Source organism: Anser cygnoides, chromosome 22 (genome assembly GCF_040182565.1).
Source record: "Anser cygnoides isolate HZ-2024a breed goose chromosome 22, Taihu_goose_T2T_genome, whole genome shotgun sequence".
In the NCBI taxonomy this organism is placed as follows: Eukaryota; Metazoa; Chordata; class Aves; order Anseriformes; family Anatidae; genus Anser; species Anser cygnoides.
Window position 1 is genome coordinate 7,459,820 of NC_089894.1, and position 16,559 is coordinate 7,476,378.

A 16,559-nucleotide genomic window follows, 5' to 3' on the forward strand; every position below is an offset into this window, starting at 1 on the left:
CAAAGACAATTCATACAGCTGAACAGCATCTTCATGCAAAAAAAAAAAAATCTGCCCTGCATGCTGATCACTTTGGGTTGGAGACCCAAAAGTACTGTACTTTCTGAACAGCTAACAATGACACCTTAACTCTTGCCTTGCTACAGTACTGTTTAAATTAATTTGTCGCACTGTAATCTAAAAGCAACTTAGCAGAATTGGTTCCGCGATATCCCAGGCTTGGCCGTTCTCAGAAACCTAAGGATGCTTCCAAGATACAATCCAATGCCCCCCAAGCTTTGTGTCTCACCCATTTCCTTGCCCCACAGTTGAAGACCACTAAGTACAGCAGCTGCTTTCCACTAGCACAAAGAGTACCTGTTAACTGCTCTACGTGACTAGCTGTACATTAATAATACACTAAAGTACAGTAAATGCAGTGCCCCAAGGAATTACACCTCTGCTTTGTCCTGGTGCACAACTGCTACAGGCTTTCCTGTAGCGCTAATAACCCCCTCAGCAACCAGCTTTGTCCCTCGCCTTCCATTTCATCTCTGCATTGTGCATCTCAAAAGTACGCACCGCCCTGGCTTCAGGAACTCTCAGAAACACAGCCTGTTGGGTTTCTTCATGCACTGAACAGAGGCAGGTGGTTTCCTGGCAATGACCACAACACCTGTGTTTGTGGCAAAACAGCCAGCAGTGGAACAGGTCAGCTGGGGGTATCTTAGCCCAGCACACTGACAGAGCAGGAGGGACCCTTGCTTTGCTTTAACTCCAGCCACGCAGGAGGGCTGGGAGCTGTGCTGGAAGCAGAATCTCAGGGCCTTCTATCACTCTATGGATGTCAGCATCTCACATGTAAAATGAAGTGGGCAACCATGATGATTTCTAATACTCTTGTTACTTTATCTCTTCACAAAGCAATACTCTGCTTAGTTTCAACTGCACTGAAACCCAGTTCAACTTGTAAGGGTTTTCTAATACTAAATGAGGGTACATTCAATGCAAGCTAACTACAACGCTGTTCATTTTTAAAACAGTAAGAATACTGCTTTGTGCTTACTAGGAAATGAATTAACAGGGTAGGTACAGATGCCACCTTTCTAATAATTTATAGATGGTTCTAAACTGTCCTCAGGCCTAGACCATGGCTCACTCAAGAGAAATATATACTTGCTTGAAGATATAAATATTTTAAGTCTCTTGTCACATATAGTCAACTCTTATATTAATTTCATAAACTGCACATGGGGGTAAGAATTGACTTGGTTGTTCAAAAGGGCTATAGAGACAATGGCTGCAGATACACTGCTATAAATGATTCAGCAGTTCATTTGTGTTTTATCTCTTATTCAAAATGGTAACTAAGCAAGCCAAACTATCAGAGGATTTTTTTTTCAAATGCTGATGAACAGATTAAAAAACCTTTGCATTATCCGGAGTGCGGGGACAATATGCTATGTGTTATTTGCGCTGACACCAATTACTTTATGTGTCAACAGAGGTGGGGTTTACGACCATTGTGCTTCCTCTGAGATACAGTATAAAGGTTTACGGAGCACACGCCGCTCTTCACTTCAGCTGCTCCGTGTGTGTGGAGATTTAGCCGCTCCATTTTAAAACAAAGAAAATGGCATTCTCTAACCGAAGCTTCCAGCTGGGTACAAACACCCGCTTCCAAACTTCTGCCCCCAGTGTCAGCGGTTTATCTGTCAGGAGCTCAGCCATCCAGAAGCTCCAGGCACCCAGCGTCTACGGCGGAGCTGGGGGCTACGGCACCCGCATATCCACCGGCACCAGCCTTGGACAAAACTTCGGCAGTAGCTTCCAGCTTAATGTTACTGGTAACGATGTGCTGCTCGCTGGCAATGAGAAATCAACCATGCAAAATCTAAATGACCGGCTGGCTTCCTATCTGGAGAGGGTGCGCTCTCTAGAAAAGGCAAACTCCTTGCTTGAAAAGCAGATCAAGGAGTGGTATGAGAAGAACGTCACACACGTAAGGCAGGACCACAGTGCTTACCTTAAAACAATTGAGGATCTTCAAAATAAGGTAAGATTTCATATAATCATCTATAAAAATATCAGTTGCAATTTTGGGAGAGATGGGTAACAATCTATTGTGCTAACCCTACTTGTTCAAATTGTAATTGTCTCGACCAAGAACAATTAATGCTTTACTTTGACCAGATACAAATTAGTGACAGATTATACATAACTCATAATATTTGATATATGCCTACAGATGTGAGTAATCTAATACATGAAAAATCTCAGAATGAATTAATTCTATTATATTTGCTTTAGGTAATTTTAATAGTTTTCTGACTATTAAAGTTTTCTGGTGATCAAGTGAGAAAGGGCTTTCATTTACAGTAAGTCATCTGCTAGATTTTGTCCTCCAGATATGATACATCCATTGGACCTACAGCCAAAATCCAGATCCCTTTTATGCACTTTAAAGGGAATTTACCTTAAACCCAGATGACTAACAGATGGCTAAAGTTTAGAGGATGAAGTCCACATGCAGAATTAATTTCTAGGAATGGATAAGTGTGCATTTATGTGCAAAGATTCTCATCCTCTCCTTCTCCTGCCTCAGAACCTTTTACTGTTTTCAAGCAAATTTGCTTCTATCAGTACCATAATGTGCAGGAATATATAATATATTGATAAAATAATGCATTTATCAATATATCATCTAGATGTATTATATGCACTTCATTGAGATTATATATATATATACTTTTCTTTTGAGATAAAAAATATATTTTGGTTGCTGATGCACATTCAGTTTCATAAATGCCAAACAAAGCTATCTTCTATAATGTTTAAGAATCACTCAGCTTCATCCATTTCCAACCATTCCTTTCTAGATCAGTGCTGCGCAGTTGGAAAATGCAAGGCTTGTCCTGCAGATTGACAATGCCAAACTGGCTGCTGAAGATTTCAGACTGAAGTAAGTTGCATGAGCATTTCATACTTTCTCCTTCATTTTCCTGTTGTTCATGAAAGCTTCTAGTTATTTATATCAAAGCTGAGAAGTAAATCTTCTCTAATGCAAAGTTTAGTAAAAAGAAACATTTTAGGACTAAGGCAGTAGTAGTTACTGATTCTGACATTTTCATCAGACAGTTGCGTTTTGATGATGACAAAACAAGCCTTGTTTTACAGGTTTGAGAGTGAACTCGTTCTCAGGCAAAGTGTTGAGAATGACATTAATGGTCTGCTGCGACTTCGTGATGACTTGACTTTGACAAAATCTGACCTGGAGTCACAGATTGAAAACGTGAATGAAGAACTAGTTTTTCTTAAGAGGAACCATGAGGAGGTGAGAGCAGCAGAACACTGTCGTGGAGAGATTTTTTTGTCAGTGGCATACATAAACTCAGCCCCACTAGGAATAATGAAATCTTCATGAACAATCTGAAAGAATATTGCACTTACGGTGGGATTCAGCTCCAGATTAGCACATCAAAATTTAGCTGTCTATTCATGTATTACCTATGTGAATGCTATTGCCTATGGTTCTGTTACAATCAGCTGAGAGACCAACAAAATAGACATAACCTGGAGAATGACTCATCTCACCACAGAGCAAACACCTACAGGCTGCTCGGCTGAGATGCCCTCTGGTCTCTGCTGGTCATAACAGGAGCTCTGGCTCATGCAGGGATAGCTGCAAGTCAGATATCTGTACTGGGTATCTCTTAGTCTAGAAAATAAGCAGTGAAGGTTTTCTTTAAGAATAATCATGTTTTATGAGTTGCTACCATACAAAAGCATGCAAATGGGAACTATGACTTCTACACTCATTCCATGGATCTGGTCCTGAGGAAATCATCTTTTTATAAGATGTTTATCTATTATATAACATGTATTGCTACAGAGTAAATAAAGTTTTCTAACATGGCAGGTAGTAAGCAGTATTTACAAGGTGATTAAGTTATCTTGCCCTGAGAAGCAATTTAAGAATTACTTCTATTTCTGTAGATTCTGAATTTCCTTCCAATATTCAGGACTGAAAGTCCCCTTTAGCTGATGCTGATACTGTGCTCCACGTTGTAGGAAGTGGACAGACTGCAGAAACAAGTGGGAGGCTCAGTTAATGTAGAGGTGGATGCTGCTCCAAGTATTGATCTTGCAACTACTATGGAAAACATGAGACGGCAATATGAAGAAATGGCAGAAAAGAACCGTCAAGAAGCCAAAGAACGATTTGAAAAGCAGGTAAGGTCAATTACTTAAACATCAGCAAGAACCTCAGTCATGTTGAGTTCTAGCTTACAGTCCTTCTATTTCTGTATTTCAGACAGAGGAACTGAACCAGGAAGTAGCAATCAACATGGAACAACTGCAAGAGCAAAAGAGAGAGGTCACAGAGCGGAGACAGATCTACCAGAGTCTGGAGCTAGAATTACAGGCCCAGCTGAACATGGTAAATAATAAACAGTACTTGAAATAAAGCCTGTGTTAAGTAGATAGCTATAGAGAAAAATACAGAAACCGACACATTTTTCAATCAAAATGTAATTTTAAGGACAAAATGTATCCTCTTGAATAATGATACATCTCTGTTCTTTTCACCAACTGCAGAAGAAGGCTTTAGAAGACACGCTGGATGAAACTGAAGCACGTTATGCTTATCAGCTAAATCAAATACAGGAAGCAGTTGCCAGGTTAGAGGCTCAGTTGAGGCAACTCCGGTCTGACATGGAGGCTCAGAACAACGAGTACACTATACTGCTGGACATCAAGACTCGCCTGGAAATGGAGATTGCCACCTACCGCCGCCTGCTGGAAGGAGAGGACAGCAGGTGAGGGCACACGGGCACGCTGTCAGTTTCGGGTTGGGTGACAGCTGACAGCATTGCAAACACTGTCTGTATTCATGGATGGTGAAAGAGGCAAAATCTGCTCCTTGGCAACGGGTTTTTGAAGGAAAAAGCCTGTCTGTTGCCCAGATCTCAGCTGTAGATTCCAAGCAGGTTGCAGTTTGTGCTCTGTTTCAGAGGCTGCCGTGGAAGTTGGTAGAGTCTGTACCTGTCATCCTGTGCACAGGTACATACTGTGACTCTTCCTGAGCTGCGAACCTTGATAGCTGTTCACACTCCATAACAGTAGTGATGCGATTTTTGATTGACTTTTCCATGACTATAATGACTGTAACCTGGGCTAGATGTTTTTTAAACTCCTTTAGACACAACAGGCACCTGGTCACATTACAGCAAGGCACTCACACTGACCTTCTCCTGCAGCCTGCACTGGATTCTGTTCTGCTGTTCTTCTGTCACTAGTAGCCAATCTACTTAAATATGTAAGAGGTGCAAGTGAGCTCACACTTAACATCTGAATGGTCCAGTATTCCACATTCTGTAGTGAAAAGAGCAGAGATCTGTGAAAGAGCACAGAGCAAGACAGGCAGCATGATGTTTCCCACAAAGATTCTACCTGTTCAGCAGTTCTGGCTTAGGAACTAGTTGGGGCATATCTGCATGAGCTGAAGTTGTAGCACTGCAGGAACTGCTCTGCAGGTTAATTTCACCTGTAGTTTATGCTTAACAAATTCTACGTTGACTGAGAAAACTCATTTAAACACATGGTTTAGCATCTTGAAGAAAGGAAATCACATATCTGAACGTACAGGGAATGTACAGGGTTGTTTCTCTAATACATTAGGCACAATATATTTACCTTTGTCAATTTATGATTTGAACAGGTCTGTCGAAGTGAACGTACCTACAGAGGACACTGAAAAAGGTACGTCACGCAAACATACATATTTTTTGATGGCTTTCTGTTGAAATGCTATGGCATTAAGTAGCCTGATGTAAAACAACGCAGTTTCAGAGCAAATTATCAACCAGTGAAATATTATATAACATATAGCATGTTAGAAGGAAGATAAACCATACAGTGTATCTCCCAAAAGTTTACGTTTTAGTAACTGCATTGAAAAGGTGCCTTTGTCTATTTTCTCATTAGTGGAACTGCTGATAGCACTATTTTTCTGTTGATATACCCTGCATTTTATTAATTTACTGTTCAATTTCATTAGCAGAATCAAATAAAATTAAGAAGATCAAGACAATTGTTGAAGAGGTGGTTGATGGCAAGGTCGTCTCCTCTGAAGTTAGAGAGATTGAAGAGAAGCTATAAACAGCGCCAGCAGAAGCGAGACAGCCTCTGAGCTCTAATTACACCATTAAACTTTATACAGAGTCCAATCTAATTCTCCAATTCTCCCTGAAATCAGCAATGGTGGAAAAATGCCCAATTATCAAATCTCAAACAATCTTTTTTTTTTTTTTTGGAGGGGGTGTTAATAAAAATAATGTTTTGCATCAGAAAGTTACGAAGTGCAAGGTTTGGAGTTTACTTATGCAGTGACTAAATATCTTGATGAAAGAAAACACAAATCAGCCTGTTACAAACGTATTATTGTTTCCAAGACAAATAAAAGCTGAAGTGTTAGTCTTTATTTACATCACAGTCTTAATACTACGCTTAAAGAGTTGCTCAGTATAAATTTGAAAGTCAGATGTCAGCGTGAATTTACTACAGCTTTGAAAATCATAAAAATTGAATTTAGAAAAATACCAACACAAGTCTTCATTACTGAAGTTCCAAAGCACTAAACTGGTGCAAGTCATTAGATGAAGATATGGGACAAAATTTGCTCATGTGCTTGACAAATTGAAAGTTTTTAAAAGATACCTGTTATTTCTGAAACCTTAATGGACAACTTATCAAAACTTTACAAGGAAGAATTAACTAGATATGTATGATACACTCCCTATCAAATGTGCTAGTTTAACTGCAATCCAAAGGTTAGCAATCTATTTTTCTCTTATGTACTAGAACATTTAGAGTAGGTGTTTTAAAAAATATATTAAAATGTTGATTCAGTGGATCTTTTCTGAACTTGAACTACCATCCAAACACAATGCAGCCTCACTTCAGTAAAAAATGATTTTCAAATAAATAAACGTCCATTTACATTTCATAATAAATTAAAATGTAAAATTTAAGAAGTCTTTTTATTATTTTCACTCTGTATCATCAGGGACTATACCAAGCAAAGATATTTCATCAAAAGAATATATTTTGCCTTTCAGTTCAGAAATAAAGAGTACTATTTCTGTTGAACCCCTCTCTATCAAAACCCACATGAAGCTTTTCCCATGCAGTACAAGTCTCCTATGCCACACCCAGATCTGCAGTCCAAGGAGTCTACTTTTTCCTCTTCACAACATAAACACAAAAGCTCTTCCTTTTGAAATCTCACCTGTCCAGTACATTATTTACTGTACATATACAGCTGCCAAAGAAAATAATCCTCTGCTTTCACAATCATGAGTCACTGATACCAGGCTATCACATCATTTCTACACAAATGCTTTACTTAAACCTTTGATCTACTGCTCATAATACAGGTCTGCCAAAAAAAAAAAAAAGCATCCGTACTTTTAGATGTAGGTTAATTAAAAATGAATAAATTTCTGTTGACAAATTCAGTGGTATAATGAAGCCAGGACAAAGAAAAAACAATTTTCCGTTTATCAAAATAACTTCAAAAGAGAAGTATAATGATTTGGAAGGGCTTCCATGCCAAAACTTGTAACCTGTAAGAGCTATCTTTGATCTTTAGACTTACATTATAGAAGGCACAAAAAAAAATAGTCAGGTGTTTCTGTGATGGTCTTTCATGCCCAACTGCATTAGACTTAAAAAAACATCAGTGACAAAAATGCACTTGTAAACCATCGTGCTGTGAATTCACACAACACTATCAACTGAGTTGTCCTGTGAACCCTAGGTAGAGGGCAGCAGGAAAAGACCTACGGTCTGATTGATTTGACAGAATTTATAATTTCTGCATGGACCACACGTGGATCCATGGATCATAAAGGCTGAGGAGCAGACATACTGTTGGAGCACCATGGATGAAAGGTGCAATCAGTGAGCCACTGCCAGACAAAAGTCTGATGACTTCTCTCCCTGCACTTGAAAGGTGTCTGGAAGTCCTTTCTATCTCTTTTAGCACAAAAAAGATGTTGTAATAGAAACATTGGTTTTGGCATTAGACAGGTATTTCAATGACTAAAGGTTTAGGGCAGAAAACAATTACAAATTATGTCCAGTGTAATCAAGAATATTTTGTGTTTTCACATTAATGACCAAGCTGCAGATCACTGCCTGTCCACGTCTCCCCCCATACTTCTGTTGACCACTGTTCTAACTTCTTATCAAACGCACCGAGAACACTAATCTGGCAGAGGTTCATGCCAGAAACGTACTGTGAAGAGAAACACATTTCTGACACACCACGAAGTCTGATATGAAAGGGATCATTCTACTGGCTTAAGCATACTTCTATAATAATAGCCCCAAACCAAGAAAGCAAAGAATATGTAATGACAAAAAAAATTATTTAAGATGGATTTAAATGTGAAAAGAAATTTCTGTGCTCCATTACACATGGCAAAACATTATCATGATGTCTTAGCTCTACTCCACCCATTTCTCCTCATACAGCAAACACCTGGAGGGTGCCAGATTTCTGCTCCCATGGGCAATTTAGATTTGCACACATCATTTAGCATGGTCAGGGCACACTAAACTACCCTCTTCCCCCTCCCCAAACGAGAGAGACAGAGAAAGAATTAAGGATTTTGGTAGGAGGTGGGGACTGCTGCTGCAACACCCACGACATTCCCTATATAAAGGTTTAACGGTTCCCTGCTCGGCGGTGTCTGCTGAGCAAACAGAGCAGGGCACCTTGAGCACCATGGCCCTTTCCGTGCGCACCAGCGGCGGCTCCCGGCAGTTCTCCTCTCGGAGCGGCCTCGGCGGGGGAACCCTGCGGATGTCTAACGCTAGCGCTGCGGGAGGCTTTGGTGGCAGCGGGCTTGGCTTTGGTGGAGGATCTGGGGGAGGTTTTGGTGCCGCTTCTCTGCTTGGTTCTGGCTCCAGCTTCAGCGGGGGCTTTGGGAGCAGCTTTGGTAGTGGCTTTGGTGGGGGTTTTGGTGGCGGTGGAGGTGGCAGCTACGGCAGCGGCTTAGGCGGGGGTTTTGGGGGAGGCTTAGGAAGTGGTTTTGGTAGCGGTTCAGGCGCTGGTTTTGGAGGTGGCTTCGGCAGTGGCTCAGGTGCTGGGTTTGGAGGTGGTTTTGGCACTGGCGGCGGGGGGGATGGCGGCCTTCTTTCCGGCTCCAAAAAAGAAACGATGCAGAACCTCAATGACCGTTTGGCTGCGTATCTGGACAAAGTACGATCTCTGGAGGATGCCAATACGGAGCTGGAGCGCAAAATCCGAGAGTGGTATGAGAAAAATGGCCCTGGAGCTGGTGTTCCTGGGTCAGGGAATGACTACAGTAAATATTATCCAATAATTGAAGATCTTCGAAACAAGGTAGTAAAGCAATGTACTTAATGCATCTTTGCATTTGTAATTCACCTAATAATATTTGGAGACAAATAACAAATTCCTTTCAGAAACCAAGCACTAATTTCTTCTACGTTAATGACTCTTGTAATAATCCTCCGTCACACTGCACTAGTATGTGTTAAATTTTTCTTGTATATTGACTGCAGTTCTGTAGGTGTATCACACAATGCTGTGACATGACTTGGTCTAACTGGAATAAAGGAGAAGGCAGTGATAGGATCCAGTTGTACAAGTTCTTGTTGATCGAAGCGTTTGCATTTTAGAAAGTTTCGTACTTTTTATACTACGAATTCAATTCCTGAAGCAGAGAGACTACCTGGCAAAGCTCTTCAGAGATTATAATCTACAGAGCGTAAACTGGTATTCTTCTGTTAAGTGAAACATGCTGATTTGCAGAAGTTGAAAATCTGTCCTATATATTTTCATATTTAGCAAATTCTATGAGAGTCTAACAACTTCCTTTTATTACAGACATATTTAGAATTACAGTTATGTAAAAAGCTCTATCGATCTGCAAAGCCACTAGGCTATAAAATAATTCTCTTGCTTGCATTCCAGATCATTAACGCAACTATCGACAATGCAAGAATCATTCTGCAGGTCGATAATGCCAGACTGGCTGCCGATGATTTCAGACTGAAGTAAGTGTATTGCAAATTGTAATATTGCAAAACCTGTCACTATTATTTTAAGGGAAAAAAAAAGATGTATTTAAAAGTCTCTCATTGCAGAATATGTTAATTATTAATATTGTAATAGTTTTGTGTATTAAGATTTCATAGTAAAAGCTATATAAGCACATAGTAACAGTTTGCATTTAACCTCATTAACCACATAAAAAGCAAATTTAATTACTTTCTTCGCAGATATGAGAATGAAGTGGCTCTTCGCCAGAGTGTGGAGGCTGACATCAATGGTCTGCGCAGAGTTCTTGATGAGCTGACCTTGACAAGAGCTGATTTGGAGATGCAGATTGAAAGTCTGAATGAAGAATTGGCTTATCTTAAGAAGAATCATGAAGAGGTACGTGTTTTTTTTCTTTGTATATTCATAACAAGGTAGATGGAAGTGCGAAACATCAAATTATTCCCTTATCTATGCCAGTGGGAGTTCCTCGGTTCCATTATTTGATTTGTTTGCTGTTCTTTTTTGGGGTTACTAAGAGAAAGATGGAAAAAAATAGGCACCCAAGCTATGGGCTCTAGATGATGTAGTATTACTATTTTTCTAAGTTCTGCCACTAGAAATACTGCCAGGCCATTTTTCTAAGAATGCAGAAGGTATCTTCGTGTACATTCAGGGCTTATGGAGTGTTGGCCCCAACAAGTTGCTCTTTTCTTAGCTCCTGGCTGAACAGAACTAAACTTCACATTTTGATCTTGCCAAATCAACTCAGAAGTCGGTTGCTTATTTTATTCTGCCTATATACTACCACCACAGCAGTCACTGTGTTGCAGAAAGTTGATACAAAATTTGCCATTAAAAATTATAAAGGAAATGGGAGCTAACTCAGATGCTTATCACAGTTTCAGTTATTATTTTTACTCATAGCCTAGATGTACAGGTTAGAGAAGAATCAAAAAGTTAAATAACAAGACTATTGAGACAAATGGAACTGACAGGCAAGATCTATGTTAATATTTCACTGTTTCATATTCTTCAGAGATGAAATAAAACTTAATTAGGAAGGATTCTTGTTGCAAAAGAATTTATATAACTCGTATTTCTCTATACATATTTCTGGTAGAACTATTTTGCCTTTTATTAACAGAATCTTTTATTTCAAATCTCTCCAGGAGCTTCAGGGCTTCCAGAGCAATGCAGTTGGCCAAGTCAGCGTTGAAATGGATGCTGCTCCAGGAATTGACCTCACCAAGCTTTTGAATGACATGAGGGGACAGTATGAAGTCATCGCCGAGCAAAATCGTAAAGAGGCTGAAGCATGGTTCAACGAAAAAGTAACAACCACATAAATAGCAAATGCAGCCAAATGCATGTAAAAGGGAACTGAGTATTCGGAACAGGAGAACTACAATCTTCTTCTTGCCATTTCAGAGTGGGGAGCTGAAAAGGGAAATCTCTACCAATACTGAGCAGCTTCAGTCAGGCAAGAGCGAGATCACAGATCTAAAACGGACTCTCCAGAGCTTGGAAATTGAACTACAATCCCAGCTTGCCATGGTAGGTTGAAAGGAAACTGCTAACTCGATAATTTTCCAACTTAAAAGCCTTTTTTAGATCTTACACTATTCTACAGGATTTGAGATTTGCATTTATTTCCTACTAAAATCTACACTCTTTTAGTTCCTAAACAGCAGTCATATACATATATAATTGGATTGCAAGTAGCATGTTATAAAAAAAATGAGCTTTTATGTTCACATTCAGTGAAGTAGCAGCAAAGGGCAATTACCAAACTAGTATTTCAAGAAAAAAATAAATATCTCTAAGTATTGAGGCCATAGTTACTCCCATAAACTGTTTCAGTTGTCTTTATATTTGTAAAGAATTCTGTTTTCCTGAGTCAGATTATTTAAAATCCTTCTTACACAGAAAAAATCCCTTGAAGACACTTTAGCAGAAACGGAAGGAGGTTACTGCGCTCAGCTTTCACAAATGCAACTTCAGATTGGGAATCTGGAGTCTCAGCTGTTTCAGGTCAGGGCTGATATGGAACGGCAGAATGCAGAGTATCAACAACTTCTAGACATCAAGAGTCGTCTGGAAATGGAGATTGAAACCTACCGTCGCTTGATGGATGGCGAGTTTGTGTAAGTAAATAATTCATATAAAATATCTGTTTTACTTTCTGTAGCAATATGTTTTCCAGGAAAAGAGACGAGGGATAAACAAGTGCTACATTCACCAAAAGACAGGAAAGCACATGCAAAGATTCTGAATAATCAGCTCTTCTTTACAAATATAACAAATGAAACATTTTGCTCAGTGATTATATTAATCAATAAATGGCAGCATGAAAAGGCAATAATACATGTTCTCGTGCACCTGACAAACATTCTGCAATATAGCGCATCTCTCATTCATTTTTAGGAGTGGAGGACAAGGACTTACATTTGAAAGCTCATCTTTGACAGGATCTAAATCACAAACACAATCACTGGATTCTTCTCAGGGTAGGTAGAGCTCGACTGAATACATTTTTATTTTACAGCTGTTATAGTAATTCTGACCATTAACATTCAAGTAAACGTGTTCCCATGTTAATTATATACACTGCTTCATATAACCATTAAAATTAGTAGATACAGAATTATTAAGTACTCACTTAGAATTCTCAATACTGTCTGAATGAGGGATGAAATGTCCCAATAATATTATTTCTAAAGTCATTATTGTAAGTAAAATAATGTATGCTATTCTGTTTAACTACATCATAGAGTTCATCATAATAAGTAGCTAGCCAATTTAAAAGGAAAGAGGATGTTAACTGTTCATGCAAGGCATGTTAACAATTTCATAATACTTTCTTTTGTCTCGTTTATGCTGTTTAGATCCTACCAAAACTAGAAAGATCAAGACAATTGTTGAGGAAGTGGTAGATGGAAAGGTTGTTGCATCCCATGTTAAGGAAGTTGAAGAGAAGATATAAGGCACAGTCTGATATTGCAAAGGATCCATTCATTCCATGTTGCTTTCAAAGCAGAAGTGGATAAATAACCTTGTTCTCTAGCATGAAGTAAAAAAATAGATTGGCTTTTTAACTAAGATTCTTTTACACAGAACATGCGTTTTCATTCTTAGCAGTCATGCAATGTACTTTCTACTTCAGTCTATTGGTGTTACCTGCATTATTTTCATGGTGTTTTTTAAATCTATCATCAATTCTTTGTTCAGTAACTAGAAATGTGATGCAAACGTTAGGCATTCATTTAGATGTGCTTTTCTATATTTTTGAGTAATTAATAGCTAAAATATTTTTGCTATTCTAACCTAATTTTCCAGATTTCTAGGCTAATAAAAAAGGACTCAACAAGCTTTAAAATATTAGCCTCCTTTCATTCTTCACATCATAATTTAAGACTGTAGCTCCTGAACTGTATTTGCCATTTTGCTGGGTATTTTGCTTTACTATATATTGTGCCCATGGTACAGTGCGCCCCATTTTAAGAAGTTAATCCAACAGTAGATCAAGCACATGCTAAAAAATAAAATACTGTTTACATGTGGGGTTAAAGGAATACTTGATACCATACAAATTAAAGATACCAATTTACAGCAATACAAAGGATTAAGAGGGAAGTTTTTTGCAAACAGAACAACATAACGTAGAGACCACAACTTTAGCGGAAAAGAAGCGATACGCTGGTTTCAAAGTATGCAGCAACCACAGCTACGGGGTGTTGGTTACATGTCGCGGAGTGCCATCTGGTGGGAGCCCAATACAATATTTTGAATCCTACATTGGACTTCTGGTTGTCCAACTATTTAAAAGAATCTCTTATCCAGAACAAAATTGGGAACCAGAACACAATCCCCTTACAATTTACATGTCAGTCTTTGTTCTTGAGACAAAATGTTGACAATTTTTGTGTGAATCCAGGTAAGACGAGTTACTGTGACTTCTTATATGCACACCATTGTTTCTCTACAAATGTTCTCACGTTCTATCACATTCCTTAAACACTTGACTCAAACTAAAATTTTAATGTAAGCACGGATTTCATACTGCACTTCCTTTTTCCCCTTTGCAAACCCAACCACTAGCATTTTTCTGCTTCCTGTTTGGAACCAATAAAAGGCAGGGTAGTTAAAACAATACTCAAAGAAGTGGTAGAATCACATCTAAAATCCATTCTGTTAAATAAAAGCCACTGTGATAAATAACACGAAATTAAATACGAGATTCTTCAATATATGTCAGTATGAAGAGAGAAAATGTGAAACCATCTTGAGTAAATGCACCATCTTCAGCAGTATGAGGAATTAATTTATTTTCTAAAAGTATGCAACTCAAGTGTACATTTTTTCTTTTCCCTTTAAAAAACCGTGCTGATAAATAAATGAAAAGAACCTTACTACATGCAACATATTTCAATAATATTTTTACTGCTGCAGACTATATTTTTACTATTAAATAAACACTATATAAAATAAAATAGTGATAGCAGAAGTAGACAAATCGGAGTTGTTTATGTAGGTGCATTTGATTAACAAGAGTACCATTACAGAGAACATTTTTAAAATACAGATTGAAGGAAATTTTTTTCTCCTCAGAAAACTGGACAGCATTTGTCATTCTTCTTTCCTAACCACAAACTTTCTCTTGTGTGGAAAAACTGCAACCATAGAACCTTCACCATTATTGACAACATCTCCATTTTGAAGAGAAAAATGTGTCTCTCTTGTCTTCTTGCAAAGGCATATGTATTTTCATTACAACTGTTTATAAAGAAACATGAAATAACATACATACCTCAGGGGCTGCAACTGTGATTGCTGTGAAAACTATTGCATCATTGGGAATTCAGAATTTTCCGAATTTCAAACACACTTTTGTTTTAATGTAGATTGCGTTTACACTGAATAATCATGCACTTTACCTACATACACATTCATCCTGAATTTCATATTATGATCTAAAAGATAAATTAGAGTTGCTTAGGATATGTAGAAACAACTCCAGCTATGGTCTTGTGTCAAACCAACAATGGTTGGTTTGTAAAAGTGGTTTGTAATCACAGTAACATTATCACAGAATCCAAATAATTGACACATGGTATCTAAACTACAAAGTTAACTATAAGACAACATCTGTGATAAAATACAAATGTTGAGAGTAGCTAGGATTGAGAATTACATAAATCCTAGTGAAGATACAGTTGCTTACACCTACCTTAAAGCTTCAGGAATGTCGCAGCTGGATGTTCCCTTTACACCTGGAAAAAAGAATGAAAAAGAAAGCATTAGTGCTAATTTATTTTTTAAAAGCTTTTAGAAATGTTATCAACTGACAAAATTTTAGCTCCTGGTAATAATAAGATTCATCCATAGACACTGATTGATGCATAAACTTTGGTTTGTGTGAATAAATCCGATATCCCTACAGAGCTCTTATATATTGTATTTCAAACTGATACATTTCTGGGTTCATTTCTGGATGCTAGACAGCCCTGACTTTGCCTGATGCAAGCAGAAGTCACTCTGAGTCCCAGGGAACTGAAAACAAACTGCAAAGAATCAACATCATGATGAAAAGAAAAAAGGAAGATTTTAAATTACATTTAGAGGTTCTTATTTACTTAGATACATAGGCTCTTCCTTTCAATGTTTGGATTCCTTTTTTTATTTTTCTAATATGATTGTTCTCATACCATTAATGAAAAACACTGTTGATATTTTGTTTTTAGAACTAAGTAAAATTAGAATGATTAACACAGTTGTAGAAAATGTAGTGGACAACAAAATGTTCTCATCTCTATCCAGGCCAGCAGAAGAACAACCAGCTAAGAAAAATAAAATCAGTACACAGGATCCTTTTACACGTGCCAGCAGAGAGAGTCAAGAACAAGGAAGCCTTATGCACACAAGGAGACTTTTAAGAGGTACAATGCTTCAACTTCTTAAAAGGAGTGTCTTGTGAAAGTTTACTGCCTTTTTTCCCTCATTTTACTGATGCATATTCTTATTTGGAGTCTAAAACTGCATTCTATTTAGCGACTTTTTTTTTTACTGAAATTAGGATTTTTTACTGGCTCATACTCTATATTACTGAAAAAAAAAAACTTTGAAAAATTGCTAAGAGCAGTACTTAGTAGACAAGATCATTGGGATTGTCAGTATACAGCAGTTAAAATAAGCCAGGAAATGGAGAATTATTTGTAGAAATTACAGAACATCAAACAGACAACCTTTGCTTTCTACCTCTCACGTAGCTCTGAGGAAAGGCATGAGGAGCCAACAAAATCTGCATGTTCTGTGAACTGAGCCCCCTGACACAAGGCAGAGAGGAACCGTAAACACCTTCAGAGACAAACACACACCTTTTCTGACAGCAGTTAGCTACGTTTGAGGTATTCATTCACCAGAATTTCTTACTGCTCTGCAGAAAGGGAGCCAAAGCCCCCTTGCCACAAGGTGTGAAAGCATTCCGTGCCACTAGCGGCGCTGG

At 38.2% G+C, this 16,559-nt stretch overlaps 2 protein-coding genes and 1 long non-coding RNA gene across 13 annotated transcripts in view; 2 read left to right on the top strand and 1 right to left on the bottom strand.

The window, feature by feature from the left end:
- Positions 1 to 1,597: 1,597 nt before the first annotated feature.
- On the top strand, positions 1,598 to 7,016 carry KRT20 (keratin 20). 2 transcript variants are annotated; one of them, XM_066981679.1, is made up of 8 exons: positions 1,598 to 2,035; positions 2,859 to 2,941; positions 3,157 to 3,313; positions 4,051 to 4,212; positions 4,295 to 4,420; positions 4,579 to 4,799; positions 5,702 to 5,742; positions 6,041 to 7,016. In XM_066981679.1, the coding sequence occupies exons 1-8, from the start codon at positions 1,613 to 1,615 to the stop codon at positions 6,139 to 6,141; spliced, it is 1,314 nt and encodes a 437-aa protein (XP_066837780.1). In that variant the 5' UTR covers positions 1,598 to 1,612; the 3' UTR covers positions 6,142 to 7,016. The 2 variants fall into 2 exon arrangements, with proteins under 2 accessions (XP_066837780.1, XP_066837781.1); XM_066981680.1 differs by having other exon boundaries at positions 6,044 to 7,016.
- Positions 7,017 to 8,631: 1,615 nt separating this feature from the next.
- On the top strand, positions 8,632 to 13,250 carry LOC106049573 (keratin, type I cytoskeletal 12-like). The gene is made up of 8 exons (XM_013201943.3): positions 8,632 to 9,394; positions 9,989 to 10,071; positions 10,297 to 10,453; positions 11,227 to 11,388; positions 11,486 to 11,611; positions 11,984 to 12,201; positions 12,482 to 12,564; positions 12,943 to 13,250. Exons 1-8 carry the CDS (start codon positions 8,774 to 8,776, stop codon positions 13,038 to 13,040), a joined length of 1,548 nt encoding a protein of 515 aa, XP_013057397.3. The 5' UTR covers positions 8,632 to 8,773; the 3' UTR covers positions 13,041 to 13,250.
- A 161-nt stretch (positions 13,251 to 13,411) lies between these two features.
- LOC106049576 (uncharacterized) overlaps positions 13,412 to 16,559 on the bottom strand; it is a 68,076-nt gene continuing 64,928 nt past the window's right edge. For all 10 annotated transcript variants that reach the window (XR_010826259.1, XR_010826265.1, XR_010826262.1 and 7 more), the window contains 2 exons: positions 15,285 to 15,327; positions 13,412 to 14,830 (listed from right to left, as the gene is read on the bottom strand). This is a non-coding gene — a long non-coding RNA (uncharacterized lncRNA). The remainder of the gene's footprint in view (positions 14,831 to 15,284; positions 15,328 to 16,559) is intronic.

What these genes read in the sequence shown, in the direction of transcription:
- KRT20 (XM_066981679.1), top strand. Translation starts at nt 1,613, where the DNA reads ATGGCATTCTCTAACCGAAGCTTCCAGCTGGGTACAAACACCCGCTTC. An exon ending in AAGAACGATTTGAAAAGCAG is followed by an intron (nt 4,213 to 4,294) that starts GTAAGGTCAATT and finishes TCTGTATTTCAG; the next exon opens with ACAGAGGAACTGAACCAGGA. An exon ending in TACAGGCCCAGCTGAACATG is followed by an intron (nt 4,421 to 4,578) that starts GTAAATAATAAA and finishes CACCAACTGCAG; the next exon opens with AAGAAGGCTTTAGAAGACAC.
- LOC106049573 (XM_013201943.3), top strand. Translation starts at nt 8,774, where the DNA reads ATGGCCCTTTCCGTGCGCACCAGCGGCGGCTCCCGGCAGTTCTCCTCT. An exon ending in TTAAGAAGAATCATGAAGAG is followed by an intron (nt 10,454 to 11,226) that starts GTACGTGTTTTT and finishes AAATCTCTCCAG; the next exon opens with GAGCTTCAGGGCTTCCAGAG. An exon ending in TACAATCCCAGCTTGCCATG is followed by an intron (nt 11,612 to 11,983) that starts GTAGGTTGAAAG and finishes CTTCTTACACAG; the next exon opens with AAAAAATCCCTTGAAGACAC.